General features: G+C 42.6%; 1 protein-coding gene across 2 annotated transcripts in view; it reads left to right on the top strand.

The window, feature by feature from the left end:
• Nucleotides 1-12,902, top strand: part of LRP2 (LDL receptor related protein 2) — a 199,123-nt gene extending 186,221 nt beyond the window's left edge. Inside the window, exons 72-79 of one of the 2 annotated variants that reach the window (XM_043576972.1) lie at nt 2,109-2,199; nt 2,999-3,066; nt 3,447-3,561; nt 4,093-4,222; nt 5,213-5,317; nt 7,378-7,485; nt 11,072-11,143; nt 11,333-12,902. In XM_043576972.1, the coding sequence (XP_043432907.1) occupies nt 2,109-2,199; nt 2,999-3,066; nt 3,447-3,561; nt 4,093-4,222; nt 5,213-5,317; nt 7,378-7,485; nt 11,072-11,143; nt 11,333-11,494 (851 nt within the window). In that variant the 3' untranslated portion in view covers nt 11,495-12,902. Of the gene's footprint in view, nt 1-2,108; nt 2,200-2,998; nt 3,067-3,443; nt 3,562-4,092; nt 4,223-5,212; nt 5,318-7,377; nt 7,486-11,071; nt 11,144-11,332 lie in introns of both variants that reach the window. The other variant, XM_043576970.1, reaches the window with a different exon arrangement.
• Nucleotides 12,903-17,100: the final 4,198 nt, after the last annotated feature.

Genomic DNA, 17,100 nt, shown 5'->3' with positions numbered 1-17,100 from the left:
AATCCATCTGGCTTTAATTGGGGTTCCTCAAGTGGGGAACCAGTTTCCTGAGGTGGGGGACCTTATCCAGTGCGGATGGGAGGGCGAGAGGAGGGTCACTCTTTTCCTCACATGCTCATTTCAAAGTTTTGACAAGTGAAAAAGGTACATTTAAAAAGATACCTTATGGGGCGCGCCTGGGTGGCTTGGTCGGTTAAGCGTCCGACTTCGGCTCAGGTCATGATCTCACGGTCCGTGAGTTTGAGTCCCGCGTCGGGCTCTGTGCTGACAGCTCAGAGCCTGGAGCCTCTTTCAGATTCTGTGTCTCCCTCTCACTCTGCCCCTCCCCTGTTCATGCTCTGTCTCTCTCTGTCTCAGAAATAAATAAACGTTAAAAAAAAAAACATTTTACATTGTTGGAGGCTGGAATAAGGAAGCAGTGCTTTATTTCTCATCCCAAATGCTGTGGATGATCTGTGCCTAGCAGGACCTTTCTTCAGTGACTCTTAAATTAGGGAGTATATATAAGTCCTGGGGAATAACTAGTGTCCCTGGCTGGTATCCAATTCTTAATAATACTCATTAAAAAATCATCCTGTAGTTTGCTAGCAGCCCATTTTGTGGCTCACATCCTTGTTTTTATTTTTTAGTGGCCCATTTTATGGTTCCCTTCCCTCAGTTTTAGCTGATGATGCTATGCTTAACCACCTGTGGCCACCAGGGGGAGCAAGTGGTTAAACAAGGCACCAACTTTTGGCTCTTCTGAACCAGCTGGAAAAGTTGGCAGGTTTAGAGAATGAACGCAGGAACCAAAAAACAGCTACTCCCGCTTCTCTTCCCCTGTCCCCACTCTCATCCCGAGGCTGGGGGAAATATTGGCAAGATTACAGTATTTAGTAATATTTTGAGCCAAACAATTTCAAGCTTTTGACATTTGTTGTATGCTGTAGACAGATGGTTCTGACATTTATCACAATTTCGCACTCATGGGCGGTGTTGTCCAAGATGTTACTTCATCTACTACTTTCCTCATTTACATTGTTTGCCAAGTGCATTATAGTCAGATTCTTGTTTAAAAGAACTTTAACCAAAGCAAGCACGATAATGGTGGTAGTTGTTCCATATGGGGTCTTAGTTTGGCATTTTAATTAATTAATTTGATAAGTATTTATTGAGAGCCTACTATGTGCTAAGTACTAAGTGCTGGAGATAATGAAAGTGAACAAAACAGATCCCTTGCCTTTGTTGAGCTTATATTCTAATAGAGATTCTAAATAGAGACTGCCCCCCCTCCCCAAATGTATAATGTCAGATAGTAAAAGCAAAAGGAGAAAACGAAAGCAGGGTAAGAGGGATGAGGGTCAGGTGGGAGTTGGGTGGCCTTTAGGTAGAGAGTTCTGGGAAGGCCTCTGTGATAAAATGAACTTTGAGTAGAGATTCAAATAGAGGGACTGAGCCAGGAGGATATCTGAGCTCCTTAAATAAGTGCACATGTGACAGATACTTACTGAGCATCTTCTAGGTATAAGACATGGAAACGCTAACAGCCCCATCAGGCACCTCCAAGGAGTACGTGGGGGCTGAGCTGGAGCAGGGACCCAGAGCAAGGGCAAGTTGGAGGACTTAAAAAATAGGACATCTCTAACCAGCTGTCTATCAGGCATCTGTGTATCTGCATTGTTGCTTGATTGATGGGTCCCTGATGCTTTGAAGCCTTCAGATGAAGTGTTGAGGTGTGCCCAGATTGAACTCTTGTGTTTCACTGGGCTTGCAGAGGAGAATTCTGAAAACTTCAAATGAGAATACGAATGTCCTAAGAGATTTCTTTACCACAAGTTTCTTTTAAATGTTAATATATGTTCTGGAGTGTAGCATCTCTCCACTGGGGGGAAAATGCTATAAATTGCCTCTTTCTTTCCACCAAATGTACATTACTCTCCAAGACCTTATTATTGATAAGGATATTCATCTGACTTAAGTGAAAGGTACCGTTTTGATGAGGAAACTAATTAGCTGCCCTGCCCCCATCCACTCCCCACTCTGACCCTGGGCCTGAAGCACATTTGCATGGTTTGGGTGCTCTGCTGAGTGTGGCTGACTAACACATGCATGGCTTTCCCTTTCTGCAGCCATCGAAAGTCCTATCAACATGCCCCCCCCATGCAGGTGTATGTACGGAGGAAATTGCTATTTTGATGAGAATGACCTCCCCAAATGCAAGTAAGTCTGAATGTTGAGGTCCAAGTTGTAGGCCTTGGGGGAATTTAAGACAAATAGCCAGAAAAACAAGTAGAGGAGCCTTGCCAGTTCACTAATTTTCACATCGTGACCAGCTTGCCCTCCCTTGGGAGAGTCTGCAGAGAACTAAGGCAGTGCTTCTCAAACCATACTGTGCATAAGTATCATCTCATTCACAGGGATTCTGCATTTCCAACAAGCCCCCATGAGATGCCACAGGATTGTGAGCCAACTGTAACAGGGATTAGAGAAGTGACAGCCCCAATTTCTCTACTCACCTGGTGTTAATTACACTTGGAGTGTGGGAGACCAGCTGTCAGCAGAGCTGAGTCAGCCCAAGCACTTGTGATGAGCAGAGACTGGGCTAAAGATTTGGGGGAAAAAAAAAGAATTCTTGAGAAAGCTCTAACGTGGCACAAGATAAATGGAGGTCTTTAAAAACCGTTTAATGGAAACATATCAGCGGAAAGAATACAATCTTGGTTTCCATTTTCATTCTCAATGGAAACATTGCATAGAGTAGACACCAATACATTTATTTGATGACCTTGAAGGTGTCATAGCCACAGCATTGAAAGTGAATTTCATAGTCAGATCAAAGTCAGTTGTTTTTGCTGCTCATCATATCTTGGCAGAATAAACAAAGTCGTGCAAGGTACACTGACTGTCCCACGTGTAATTTGCTCGGTCAAACCTCTCTCTACCTGAAGATGTGCTTGTACAATAGCTATGGAAGCCTAAGAATGCCACAGCTTGTGAGCAATTCTCCTTTCACTTTCAGGTGTCCCAGTGGCTACATGGGAAAATATTGTGAAATAGGACTTTCAAAAGGCGTCCCTCCAGGAACAAGTAAGTTTTAAGAATATGAGCAACCTGGGGGTGCCTGGGTGGCTCAGTTGTTTGAGTGTCCGATTTTGGCTCAGGTCATGATATCGGTTTGTGAGTTCGAGCCCCACATTGGGCTTCCTGCTGTCAGCGCAGAGCCCACTTGGGATTCTCTGTTCCCCTCTCTCTCTGTCCCCCACCTCTCTCGCACTCTAAACATTAAAGAAATATATATGAGTGACCTAGAAATGCTTCACAGCTCCTAAGTTGAAAGCTGTTTATATTCTGTTTAACTCAGTCTTTGAATTGGTTCTGCCCTCAGCTTCCAGTCTTAAGTCTATTGGTTCCTTTCCCTTTCCCCATGCTGATATGGTCACTTTTTCTTCCCTCTTTGGTGGCAGCAGTGGCTGTGCTGTTGACAGGCATCCTGATCATCATAATTGGAGCGTTGGCAGCATTAGGATTTTTCCACTACAGGAGAACTGGCTCCCTTTTGCCTTCTCTGCCCAAGCTACCAAGGTCAGTTTCATCATGTGGAATATTGATTTTAGAAGCTTGGGTGATGTGACTATGTGAATAATTCAGGGTTTTTTGTTTTGTTTTGGTTTGGTTTTTTTGTAAGTTAAAATAGCATAACGTGCAGCTTAACCTATTCTGTAGAAACAAAAAGTATTGAACTTAAAAGCCATCATTTCAAATCACAACCTCTTAATCTAATGCTTTTTTGAAGCCTGAATGCAAATCACACTTTATAGTCCAAATAGTTATGCCCACTGGTGGGGATTCAGGTTAGACTGGAACACAGTCTGTGGGTTGGACCAGGCTTTATTCCTGCAAGTGCCAAGTTAGCCCTCTCTTAGATGTCAAGCATTCAACAATGTGCTTTAACACATCTGTGTAGCTAAGGCAACTTCCTACCATATTTGATGTATGAATTCAGAGTGGGAATTGAGCGTTTCATTTAAGTAAGCTTTAGCAATATGGAGGAGAGGGTACTATTGCAACGGGTGGCTTAAAAAATCGTACACTGTTTCAATTACTTTATTTCAGCTTAAGCAGTCTAGTTAAATCCTCTGAAAATGGAAATGGGGTGACCTTCAGATCAGGAGCAGATGTTAACATGGATATTGGAGTGTCTGGTTTTGGGCCTGAGTCCGCCATTGACAGATCAGTGGTGATGGTGAGTGTGGCTGCAAAATGGCTGTATGTTTACTGTTTTATAAAAGAAACACTTTTTATAGAGAATAAAATTAACCTAGAATAAAAATGAAACGGTATGCTTCTCAACGTAAAGTCTTTACAAAATTAGGAAACATTACGTTTTTGCAGAAAGGTCTCTAACATATTAGTAATAAAATTGCACTTTACCCCTGCTCTAAGCCACACTTGAATTCTAAACTGTGTCAAGTTTAGTGAGAATCTTAAAGAGTCTTATGTTTTTTGGGGGAGAGGGGAGAGAGAGCATGGTATTGTTTTTATTTGATGACTCTTTGTATGTTAAGGGAAGGAGTAGGGAAATCCATGTTTCCTAGTCTTCTATATTTTCCCACCAATGTGTATAGTTGGGATACATAGTGATTTTAGATGCAGTGGTTGGTTCAAATCACAGCTCTGCCGCCTTCTAAGAATGTAATAATAGGCATGAAGCTTGATCGCTCTGACCCTCGTTGTCCCCATCTATAAAATGGATACAGTAATACCTCTTGTGAGGACCAAATGGCTACTTTATGAGTGTACTAGTACAGGATCTATAACCAGGACTGGAAAATAACTTTCAATATTTTGCCTTTCTCCCAAATCTTTCATGTTTAACCTCCGCATAAAAGTACAATATTACCTATTCTTTCTTCTTTCCCCTCTCCCTCTTCTCCTCTTTGCTCTTTTTTCCACCAGCCACCCTTTTCTCTGCTGTGCAGACCTATCCCCAAGTGAATATTTGCATTAACGAGCCAAAGAGAATGTGGGTGTAAAAGAGTGTTTCTGTTTCCTTGATCTGATGAATTAGTGCATTTGTTACTTCATGTGATGTTTGCCCTGTGGAGGCCTTGTGTCTCCTGGCTTTTTCTTTAAGTTCTTTTTGGATAAATTTGGCATAGCAACTAGTATACCTCCAGGTGTGAGGAGGGCACCTTCCTTCCTGTGTAAACCAGATACTTCTTTTCTCCGTCAGAGTGAACACTTTGCCATGGAGATGGGGAAGCAGCCCATAATCTTTGAAAACCCAATGTATGCATCCAGGGACAGTGATGTCAAAGTGGTTCACCAGCCAACCCAGGTAAGAAGTCACAGCCCTTTCTTTCAGGTTCTGCTACTACTCAATCTTGTGCTATTGAATAATGCCCTCCTAGGGTTCTCCTTACTTTCCCTCAAATGGAAGGAAGCAGTGTTCCCACCCTTCAGGTTCACTAAATGTGATAATAGGACTGACCCAAGGGTATGACACCAATGTGTTGCAGAGTCGCTGCGGCTTGGCAACCATTCTGTGCTGACCAAGGGCCTTGTCATGCTGAGTGGTCAGAGCAAGAATTACGAGTCCACTCAGGGGCTTGGCAAGCAGTGCCTGACTCACACAGACTCTCTGTAAATATTTGTGAAACGAACAAGTGAATGATTGTCAGGTCATTATATGGAGATTTGGGGGATTGGGTATACTCTCTGGGTTCTTATTGGTATCACCGGTGCGTTATTTGAGGTGACCTCGTTATGCTTGCCTTTCACATACTTTTTTGAAAACTAAAGTCCCCAACGTTGGTAGGCAGATACCTAAATTTCCTTTGGTGCAGCCCTGTTACTCACTCATCTTTAAGAGGAGCAGGGGGGCGCCTGGGTGGCGCAGTCGGTTGGGCGTCCGACTTCAGCCAGGTCACGATCTCGCGGTCCATGAGTTCAAGCCCCGCGTCAGGCTCTGGGCTGATGGCTCAGAGCCTGGAGCCTGTTTCCGATTCTGTGTCTCCCTCTCTCTCTGCCCCTTCCCCGTTCATGCTCTGTCTCTCTCTGTCCCAAAAATAAATAAACGTTGAAAAAAAAAATTAAAAAAAAAAAAAAAAAAAGAGGAGCAGGGAGGTGACATAGGTGAGTAGATGAAGGGAAAGAACTTTTCCCTGGACCTGGAACAGTAGCTCCCACACCACTTCTAGTGCCTGTCAGCATTTAGCCTACTTCCTTTGTTGAAACAACTACAGCGTCAGGGAAATGCAGTTTCGTGGTTAATACCTAACCTTCATTTGAAATCATAAGATATGGTACCTTTTAAATATAAAAAGGTTTATTTTATGGATAGCATTCTTAAGATCAGAAACAGTTGCATCTTAAGCATTTTTCCTGGTCCTTTGATATCCAGGTAGCAAAAATATGATCACATGATACAATAGATGTGGCATTTCATTTGTCATTTTCACTCGAAATAAAATGAGGCCATGTTTACAAACACATGTTTGAGAAGAAACGAAACAGTGAATGTAAAAATATGGGAAAAAGAGTGAATTTTTACCTTGTAATTTGTTAACTATATATTCATGGTAATTTGGGCTTAGGAGGGAACCTTGGAATCACATGAATGTTGCAGAAAATGTCTAGAGGGGTATTAATTCCATTATGTCTCTTGTTTCAGAAATTCAACCTCTTGTAAGCAGTCATCTCAGAATAGTAATTTTATTCTAAATATCCAAAGATAAGAGTCTCAGTTCTCCACTGAGTTTGGGAATAATTCATGCTGTTCCTCTAAGATTTGGCTGCCAGTATACAATTGGAGTTGTTTGTCTGAAAATATGGTCAACAGTGGAAATAAGGCAGCACAGAGAACACAATAAAATTGTCATTACTAAGTAAGAGTATGACTGTGATGGGTGTTTGCCTCCCAGGACTAAGGCATGAGACAGATGACATAGTGGTTGGTGCTTTGATTTTGGGGAGATGGGAATGGTGTTTAGTCCTAGGGCACGGGATTGTTCTCCTATTAAGACAAATAGTGCGGGGTGCCTGGGTGGGTCAGTCGGTTGAGAGCCTGACTTCAGCTCAGGTCATGATCTCACAGTCTGTGAGTTTGAGCCCCGCATTGGGCTCTGTGCTGACAGCTCAGAGCCTAGAGCCTGCTTTGGATTCTGTGTCTCCCTCTCTCTCTCTGCCCCTCCCCCACTCATGCTCTGTCTCTGTCTCTGTCTCTCTCTCTGTCAAAAATAAATAAACATTAAAAAATTAAAAAAAAAAAAAAAAGACAAATAGTGCCTGACCATGTCTGTGAGAAAGCAAGGCAGTAAAGTGAACCAAAGAGCTGATAAGAAACTTCACAGCAAAACTTCTTTCAAAACTGGATAATATCCTTTAATATGCATGCAGGTGACTGTATCTGGAAATGTGGATAACCAGAACTATGGAAGTCCCATAAACCCTTCTGAAATAGCTCCAGACACAAAGCCGGCTTCCCCAAGTGCTGATGCAACTCAGGTAATAGTGTCTGGCTACTGAAATGGTATGGGATTTGCAAAGGGCTTAAGAATTGCTGGGTTTGCTAATGCTAGGGGAGACTAGGGAGACCCTGATAGGCTCATGGACCCAAGATAGGCAGTTAATAAAGGTAATTTTTAAATAATAATAAATTGAAAATTGTTCCACTAACTAAAACCACATTTCTAGCATGGATTGAGATGGAATGATATTCCTTGTGACGTGCGAGACCATATGGAAAAAAGAAGGGCAACTGGGGCATTGAGTGTCTGACTTTGGCTCAGGTCATGATCTCGCTGGGTTTGTGAGTCCGAGCCCTGCGCCGGGCTCTGTGCTAACAGCTCAGAGCCTGGAGCCTCCTTCATATTCTGTGTCTCATCCTCTCTCTGCCCCTCCCATGCTCATGCTCTCTCTCTGTTTCTCAATAATAAATAAATGTTAAAAAAAAATTAAAAAAAAAAAAGAGGGGCAACAGATTTCAGGATCTAGTCTCTTCAGACTAGAGTTACTTGATTTTACAGAATGACTTAGAATAAAGAGTTCACTGTGTCAATCACACATATAGAAGACCTTTTCCTTTTTCATGTAATGCAGTTTTTCTACAGTCTACATCTTTGTTCCCTGAATAATGTACTGTGTTCTTAGCTCTACTGCTGTTACCTATATTCACCACGAGATGGCACTAATTCATACTCTCTTCATCTGTCCATCTATCCATCCAACCAACATTATTGCCCTCGGTGTGCCAGGTACAGGGTTTAACACTGGAGATTAAAAGAAAAAAATATCATGAATAGAGCTTCTCTGTCATGCTTTAAGGCACTTTTAAATTTTTAGATTGGTCTACAGAGAGAAATTCAATTAAATTTGATATGAAATTTTGTGTTAATATATAATCCATCACTAGTTTTAATGGACACATATGAAGCTATTTAAGATCTAACTGTCTGATTTTGGCCAAAATATTTTTCCTCTGGTTTTTAGAGTCTTTATGTTTCTCATTGGGCTCACTGTTGGCATAGTTCTTTGTGGTACAAAAGTTTGTCTATGCATTGCAACACATTTTAGTATTTCTGGCCCCTGTCCATTAAGTGTCAGTAGTGTCTCCCCCAATGCCTTGTGATCCCAGAAATCAGCCCCACTCTGCCTCAGCACCTCCATTTCCAATTGGGAGCAATAGGATCTGGAATGTCTCAGTTTTAAGGTTCTATGACCCCTGTAAAGTAATATAAAGAAACAAATCCAAGGGTAGTGAGAAATCTGACTATTTACACAATCCTTGTTTCTGAAATAATCTGTAAGCATAACTGGTATCTGCAGAGTTAACTTGGAAGTCATGCTAAATTTTCAGCACCTCAGAAATTGGTTTCTATTCTGCTTGTTTGGATCAAAATAAAAGTTGAACTAAATTAATGCTAATGAAGAGTTTATAACAAAGGTCTCTACCTTTTCATATTTCATTTACTAATTCCTTCTTCTGATACACACATGCACGAACACACATACACACACACACACACACACACACACACACCAGACACATAAAAATGTCTTAGAAAGGAATTTTCAGTTTTATATTTTTTCAAGGGACTGAATTTTTTTAAGCTACATTTTAAAATGGATTTTGAAGATTAATTTTCTACAGACACCGAAATACTTGGATGTCACAAGTCTTGAGTGTCGCAATGTTGTGTCTCTTGAGTGTTCCCTAAATCTAACTCAACCCCAAGGCAGTGCCAGATTTATTTTATATTCTCAACTTTTCTTTCAGTCCATTTCAAGTCTAGTGATCTTCTCCACTGGACAGAGCTCTCTCCCAGCCTGAGCAGGAAGGGGAATGTGGTGGAGATGTTGCAGCCTCTGACCTGCACATCTATCATCAGAAACAATGAACACTGAAAGACTTTTCAGACGAGAGTGGATCTTCATCAGTTATAGTCTCTTTCTTTCTCATCTTCACCTTTGCAGTGTGTTGGCTCTTCCTCTGTTTTGTTGTTTTTAATCAGTTGAGGCTGAGACCCTCTAAGGTCTGTCCTACGTGCTATGTCTAGGGATCTCTCTCTATCAGTTGTCTTCTGGGCACTGAGATGGCAGCTAATGTGGCTTAAAGCAGTAAGGCAACACTTGGTTAGGCTCTCTCTAGGTTGACATTAATGTGCCAAAGTGGCTCACAAATTTATCTTTCATCAGTAAATCTGCTCAAAAGACTCAAAGCTAGGAGCAAGAATTCCTATGACTCACTTCTATTGTTTTCCAAGTCATGTTGACATGCACTGGATTTCCCAAGGAGATAAAAGTGAAAATCACCAGTTTCTCTTGTTAGTAATTGCTTAACTCCAAGGAGCCCATCCCATAAGTGTAAGCTTCCAGAGGCCAGGCTCTTGATCTAAATGTCTTTATCTTTTTCTTGGTGGCTGCCATGTACAGAGTAGGTGTTCACTTACATGTGGGTTATAGTGAATGGTCTTCTCCTGTAGCCATGTGCCCCCTATGTCCTCACATGTTGGCCGCCTAATTTCACAGAGCAAGAGATGCCCCTAAAACATATGGGCTACCTTAGCTTCCTGCTGGAGTAGGCTGTCCATGCCCTTCCTTTCTGTTCCTTTGTCTTCTTCCATCTCGAAGCAGCCAGAGCTGTTTCCAGCACTGGCACCATGGGTAGCTTTTCAGCGAGACCTGGGCCACCAGCCATAGTCTGTGGTGATTTCTCTTTGGGGTTCTTCAGTGTATGGTCCTCTGAGTCCTATCATCATTGCCTACTCTTCCACCTACAGTTCAGTTATATGCGCTTGCTGTGACTCCTTCCTCATCTATAAAATAAGAGCACCTACTTCAGAGTTGCCAGGAAGATTAATTGGGAAAACTTGTCAAACTTTTAGACTAACCCCTGATACATAGTAAGCTCTCAATAGATGCTATTTTTTGTTGTCACCATTGCTATTTTGATTACAGGAGGAAATGATGAAGGGGAAGGGATAGGTTTGAGTTGACCAAGGATCAAGACATCATTTTAGGAAATGAGAGTTACAATCTGGCTTTCCCCTTAAGTTTTAAGCAACCCCTGAAGAAATCTCTTGCGTGTCTCTGTCAAAGCTTCTAGACTCTGTTGGCACAGATTCTGTCAACTATACATGTCAAGTCAAGGAAGTCTTTGAACTTATTAGATGAAAAGAGCCCAGAGACTTTCAGTTTCAGTTTGGAGACTGTCTGAGGAGGAACTGAACAATGTACCCATGGGTCAGGTCATGGGGTCCCAGGTCCCAGTTTGCTTTTTCCTTCACTCAGAAGACATTTTAAGACCTACAAGGAGGTTGGGCACCTGTGTGGCTCAATTGCTTGTGCGTTCAACTCTTGGTTTGGGCTCAGGTCATGATCTCAGTTTCATGAGTTCAAGCCCTGCATTGAGCTCTGTGCTATTAGCACAGATTTTCTCCCTTTTCTCTCTGCCCCACCCCACTTGTGCTCTGTTTCTAATAAACAAACTTAAAAAAATTAAAAAAAAAAAAAAAACAAACCTCCATGGAGGAACAAATCCATGCAAAAAATTCCATTACTGAAGGTTTTCTTTTTCCCCCTTTTTATTTAGGCAACAAAATGGAGTATCTTCAAACGAAAATTGAAACCAACTACCAACTTTGAAAACCCAATCTATGCGGAGGTAATTGTTGACAATTTTTGTTCCCACAGGCGTTCAGCATTCTTTCTTAGCAATAACTTGTCTGGCTAAGGTGGGTATACACTCAGATTATTCTGAGCAAACTGGTAAAGATTTGTTTTCTTCACACAAAACTGTTTCCAGTCCCACTGGGGGAATAAATGGCTGATTCATTTTTCCCTGTGGTCTTAGATGGAGAATGAACACAAGGACAGCACTGCTGTGGCTCCCACTCCCTCTCCTTCCCTCCCTGCTAAAAGTTCTCCAAGGAGGGACCCAGTGCCAACCTATACTGCGACGGAAGACACTTTTACAGACACCGCAAACCTTGTTAGAGAAGACTCTGAGGTATAGCTATGCCATCTGTTTAGGGATCATTAGAAACACACTTTTGCACATATATTTTTTACAAACAGATGAAGAAAAAGTTAACATTCAGTACTTTATTAAAAAAATATATTTTTTCCCATTTGCCTGTAGTTGGAAGTGTCTTTGGAAACCGTGTCTTGTGTGTCTTTTTTTTTTTTACTTATGCTGTCTCATATTTTTACAAATAATTATCACAATGTACTATATGGATATCTTTGCACTGAAGCTATCTGAAGGTAATGCTATAAATATACTGTACATTTGTAAATTTTGGAAAGATTATCACATCATTAAATTTGCTGAGAAAAGTATCTGCTGAATTGGTTGGTGATCATTCCAGTAAATGACCCAACAAAGAAAGGAATTGACTTGGGGCCTTTTGCCATGTCTAAAGAAGAGGTACCACTCATATTCCCTATAGGATTATCAAGCAAAGAAACCCAGGCCCCACTCTTGGGTCCATTTTTACACCTCAGCACTTAATGTTCAAGATTAGCTGATTATTCGATTAGCTGATTAGTAGGCATATGGATACAGGGCACTGTGTGCTATCTAGACATCTGGGTCTGACCGTAGATGCCTCAGATAATGCAGAAGGTAGAAGAAAACCAATTCAATTTCACCCTTCTGCATGTTTGTGTTGTCTAGCCAGAACACTTTCACATGTGTTACCTCACTAGCTGTCAAGTCAACGTTTTTATTTGTGATGTCTGTGAGAAAATTCCATGTCAGGAGGTACAAGTGTCCCGCAAAGAGTTTGTGTCCAGTTGAACGAGCTCTTTTGCCTGATGGACCATAGGGCAGTTTCCGTCCTTGCCTGGCATCTCAGGCGGTCACCTACCCCAGACACTGGAGCTCACCAGCTGAATGACTCAAACCAAATCTGTGTCTTCATCAAGTAAGGTGCAAAGCGAATACCAGTTAAGCAAAGCCTCAACTGGGTTTTTGTTTCTGTCTGAAAATATCATTATAATGACTATTTATTTCCTAAGTTGAACATGAATAGAAAGGGAAACTGTTCTTATTGAGCCTTTTTTTTAGGTCCTTTTGGCTAAATTATACATTTGTATCGGAATGTACTGTAGAGCCTAGAGTTTCTCTTGAATAGTGGGCATATCTTCACAACAGGACCCATGGCAGGAATATACAAGTTCCATACTGAGTAGCATTTCTGGCTCTCTGTGCTAATATTGCACATTTTTAAAACAATGAATGGATGGATGGATGGATGAATGAAACATGTACTACTGATTATTTTGTTACCGAGTTCTCAAAATATTTGTGGCTTGTATTTTGAGAGCTTATTGTAATTTTTTTGAAATATACTTTGATTAGAAAAGCAAACGGAAATGATGCTGCTGAAAAATTTCTAATAAATGTGTATTTTATCAGACTTCTTTGGCGTGCTTCTTAAGACCAGCTCATGAATCGGTTGTATTTCGCTGTACACAGAGCTCAGGGCTGTAAGTGCCAGGCAACCTGAGAGCTAGGGGTGTCCAGAGTTCAGGGAGGGGAGGAAGAATTCCCAGCACATGCAGACCTGACAGGCCTGGTGGGGTAATCTCAGAGGGGAGTAACTCCTTAGGTTCCCACCTGAACTCTGGGGAGGCAGCCCCTTTAATTGCCTTTCAAAGTCAATTTCCACCTCTTCTTACGCTGTAGGCCCTGAGCCAAGTCCCCCTTTTCGGATCTGATTGTGTTCCAGAGCTCAGTGAAAGGACCCACTGCTGAGGGATCTCCGGGCTCCTCATGCTGAGCCTGACAGAAGAGCAGTGAGGACAGTTGCAGCTGGGGAGAGTTTTGTTCCAAATTGGAATTCAAGCTTCTGTGGGGTGTGTATTCTGATGCATTAACATGGGGGTGGCTGCATCAGCCAGTAGAAAGTGTGAATGCACGGGTAAAAGGGAGCCAGGAGAACCTGCACTTGGAAATGTTTGTAATTTCCAGCTTTGGTATTTGTTTTGGGCATTAAGCTCACTATGAAATTGTTCTCAGGAATTTCTTTTATGAGAATTCGTTTTCTGCTCAGCTTCATTTCCCGGTGTATCCCAGAAAGGACTCAGAGAGCCTGCTGGTGCCTTCCTGTCCTCTCTAGTGGACTTTGGCCCTCCCGTAGCCCCTCCTGGTAGGCTCCCCCAGTGCCGGGTTCTCCCCCTGCTTCCTTCCTTCCAGCCAGGGCAGCTGTTTGGAAACTCTGCCAGTGCAGGAACACCGGGGAGACAGGGCACTATTTACAGGACTGAAGTTGAGGTTGCTCATCATTTTAGCACGTGAAACAGGGGCAATTTTAGTAGCAGACATGGAGTATTGTGTGCAATATAAAATCATGACCACAGCAGGTGTGTCCACCCAAAGCTGTCAGATCATACCGGTCACCTTTTTCCAGGGTTTCCCAGTAAGCTTTCTACTATTTATTCACTCACTGATTCACTCACTCACTCACTCTCTCTGTGTTCTACCAGCACTCAGTTGCAGACAAAGGGATGCAGAGACCACGGGTTTCAGGAACATATGTGACGGGAGAATTTTCCATTGAGAAGTCCATCCATTACGTTGGTTTTTCTCTGAAATGGAAAAAGACCAACGTTTGATTTTTGAGGTGGAATATTTCAGACTGGCTCAAAGACAGTTAAGAACTATGTAGGCCCTGGGGTGAGGGAGGGTTCTAAGGAAGCTGGTTGGAGATACACAGGTTTTCCCAGGCATCCTAGAAAGAGCCCTGGACTGCAGGCTTGCGTCCTTGGCTGCCCTTAATCTCTCAGCCTCTGTTCCGCCTTCCCCCTGTGTTCATCATGGTCACAAGCCGTATGTCCTAAGGGGGATACTATGTGACTATGTGTTTCCTTTCTGAAAGCTCCCTCAAGAGAATAAAGCTAAAGTTGCTTTCTTCACATCTGTGATTTGCTTTGAAATAAGCCAGTGTGTGCTGGGGAGAGAGTGAGGAACAGGATAGAGATACAAAGAGATTGGCCACAAGGCAAGAAATGTTGCCGCTGGGCCTTGGGTCCATGGGGGTTATTATACTATTCTCTCTATTCTGGTGTATGTTTCAGATTTTCCTGAATGAGCTAGGAACTCACATCCTTCAGTTTGTTTGCTCTCCTCTCTAAGTAACACACAATCATGAATTGTCACGAGAGAATCCCGTGTTACAGGCACCAGCAAATCACAATAGCTAGTAGAATGTTTACACGCCAGGTTCGGTTCTCAATACTTTACGTGTTTTATCTCCTTTCATCTTCATAACAGTCCTATGTGGTAGATACTATTCTCCCCATTGTACAGATGAGGCACCGAGTGGCTAAACACCTTTGGTTAAACACTAAAGTCGCGGGGCACCTGGGTGGCGCAGTCGGTTAAGCGTCCGACTTCAGCCAGGTCACGATCTCGCGGTCTGGGAGTTCGAGCCCCGCGTCAGGCTCTGGGCTGATGGCTCAGGGCCTGGAGCCTGTTTCCGATTCTGTGTCTCCCTCTCTCTCTGCCCCTCCCGCGTTCATGCTCTGTCTCTCTCTGTCCCAAAAATAAATAAACGTTGAAAAAAAAAAAAAAACACTAAAGTCGCACAGCCAGTAAGTGACAGGGCTGGAATTTCAATCCAGCTGTCTCAACCCGCTGCCGTGGCCACTTCTCTCAGAGGATGCAGTCTAGTGCAGGAAACTAATCCCAATAAAATGTGTGGGAGCACAGGAGGACAGCGCTTGTCACAGATCTTCACATTTGACCTCCAAAGATGAATTTGTCAGTAAAGAAGTCCAAGGAGGAGGGGAGACAGAAAAGATAGCATGGGCAAAGACAGGGAAGTGGGGACGGACACGGTGCAGGGGATGGCACAAGCCGTGCTGTGTTGTTCCATCGGATACTGCTTGGGTGAAGATCCTGAAGACATGTAGCTGCATATGTAGCTTAGAGAAGGTTGGATGGGCCCATATATGAAGGGTCTCTGATGCCCTGGAAAGGAAGATCCGCACCGATTGGCTCACCTCACCAGGGGCCCTGCCCCAGCCACTGCAAGGGATGGATCCAAAAACAAAACAACAACAAAAACCCCCAAAAGCCCCCCAAAACAAAAACAACAACATTTGGGTGTGTCAGCTCTTTAAAGTGACCAGCTTTGCTCAGTTCTTTTGGTCTTACCAATTCTGAGCCACTCCTTCCTGGAAGTGAATCCAGAGCATCTTGTTTGAAAATCAAGCCTCCGTGTTCACTTTGTGTCTGTGATGTTCTGCAATTAATGATAAGAAGCCAAACAAACAGGTCTCTAGAAACTACTAGAGGGCATTGAGTCCCACTTACATAACAATATTGCCAGTCATTGAGTGCTGTCTCTGCTTATGTGGACCAGAGAGGAGGGGCACCTATTTCTGTTCCTCTGAAAACTGATGCCCCCTGATGATAGCCATCATCACAGGACAAATGCCTTCATCATAGGCACTAGGCCATCCTCCTGCTGTTAAAGCCCCAGAGGCTCCTTCTATAAAACAGGTTGGCCATGGGAGTCTGATGTGAAATGTGTGTAAAGAATGTATTCAGCCCACTTCCTGACACAGAGGAAGCCCTCAGTCCACAGTAGCCACGCTTACCGTCATTAATTGAGTGGAGGAGGAAGGAAGAGTTTTTTTTTTGAAAACGGGAAATATATTTTTAAAAGCTCCTTGGGTGATTTTAATATACAGCCAGCATTAGAACTACTGATCTAATTATAAGAGGCTGATCTTTGATTTTTTTTTTTTTTAATAAAGGATGTTATGGGGATGGTCAAGATTTTATTTGGGCCTCTGGACGAATGGACACATCTTGTCTGTAATGAGGCCGGAGGGGAGATGATAAAATTTGGGGTCTCATTTTATTGTTACATAAGTGTAATGAGAAGGAAATTAATACCCCTGGGCATGAAAGATGGGAAAACCAAGACCCAGAAAGGTAAAGTGCATATTTAAGTCACAATGTTCAGAGCCACATTTCTTGTCCCAACAAGGCAGGGGTAGGGTCTTTCACAAAATTCCCAGTGTCTAGTACCCAGGACTTCACTGGATTGAAGAACAAGCTGATGTAGAAAGTTACTTTATATATATATATATATATATATATATATATATATATATATATATTTATTTATTTATTTTTAGAGATGTTCTAGAGCTACAGCGGGGGAGGGGCGGAGAGTGGGAGAGAGAATCCCAAGCAGCCTCCGTGCTGTCCAGCACAGAGGCCAGTATCTCACGAACCTTGAGATCACAACCTGAGCCAAAAGCAAGAGTTGGACACTCACTAACCGAGCCACCCACGCACCCCAGAAATTTACTCTTTTATCCCTTCCCATGTTTCCAGACTTAGCTCCAAGGGACTTTTCTTCCATTATGTTCTGTTTGTTAGTTTTCCTCAGCCCCATTGTGGCTATAATTTCCTCAAGAGGCCTCTCTTAGGAGCCAGGGAATAGAAAACTTTAAAAAGTCCTGAGCTTTCTTGACAGTAACACCACTTACCTCCAGTCAGGTAAGACACGGTCTATAACCAAGAGTCCAACTGTATAGTTACAAGAGTGCATTTGTTGAGTTTTTATGGTTTTATTTTGGGGCAAGTTCTAAGAATAA

This window comes from Prionailurus bengalensis, chromosome C1 (genome assembly GCF_016509475.1).
Source record: "Prionailurus bengalensis isolate Pbe53 chromosome C1, Fcat_Pben_1.1_paternal_pri, whole genome shotgun sequence".
Taxonomy (NCBI): domain Eukaryota; kingdom Metazoa; phylum Chordata; class Mammalia; order Carnivora; family Felidae; genus Prionailurus; species Prionailurus bengalensis.
The sequence above is the reverse complement of the archived record's forward strand: the minus strand, read 5'-3'. Positions and strand labels throughout refer to the sequence as shown.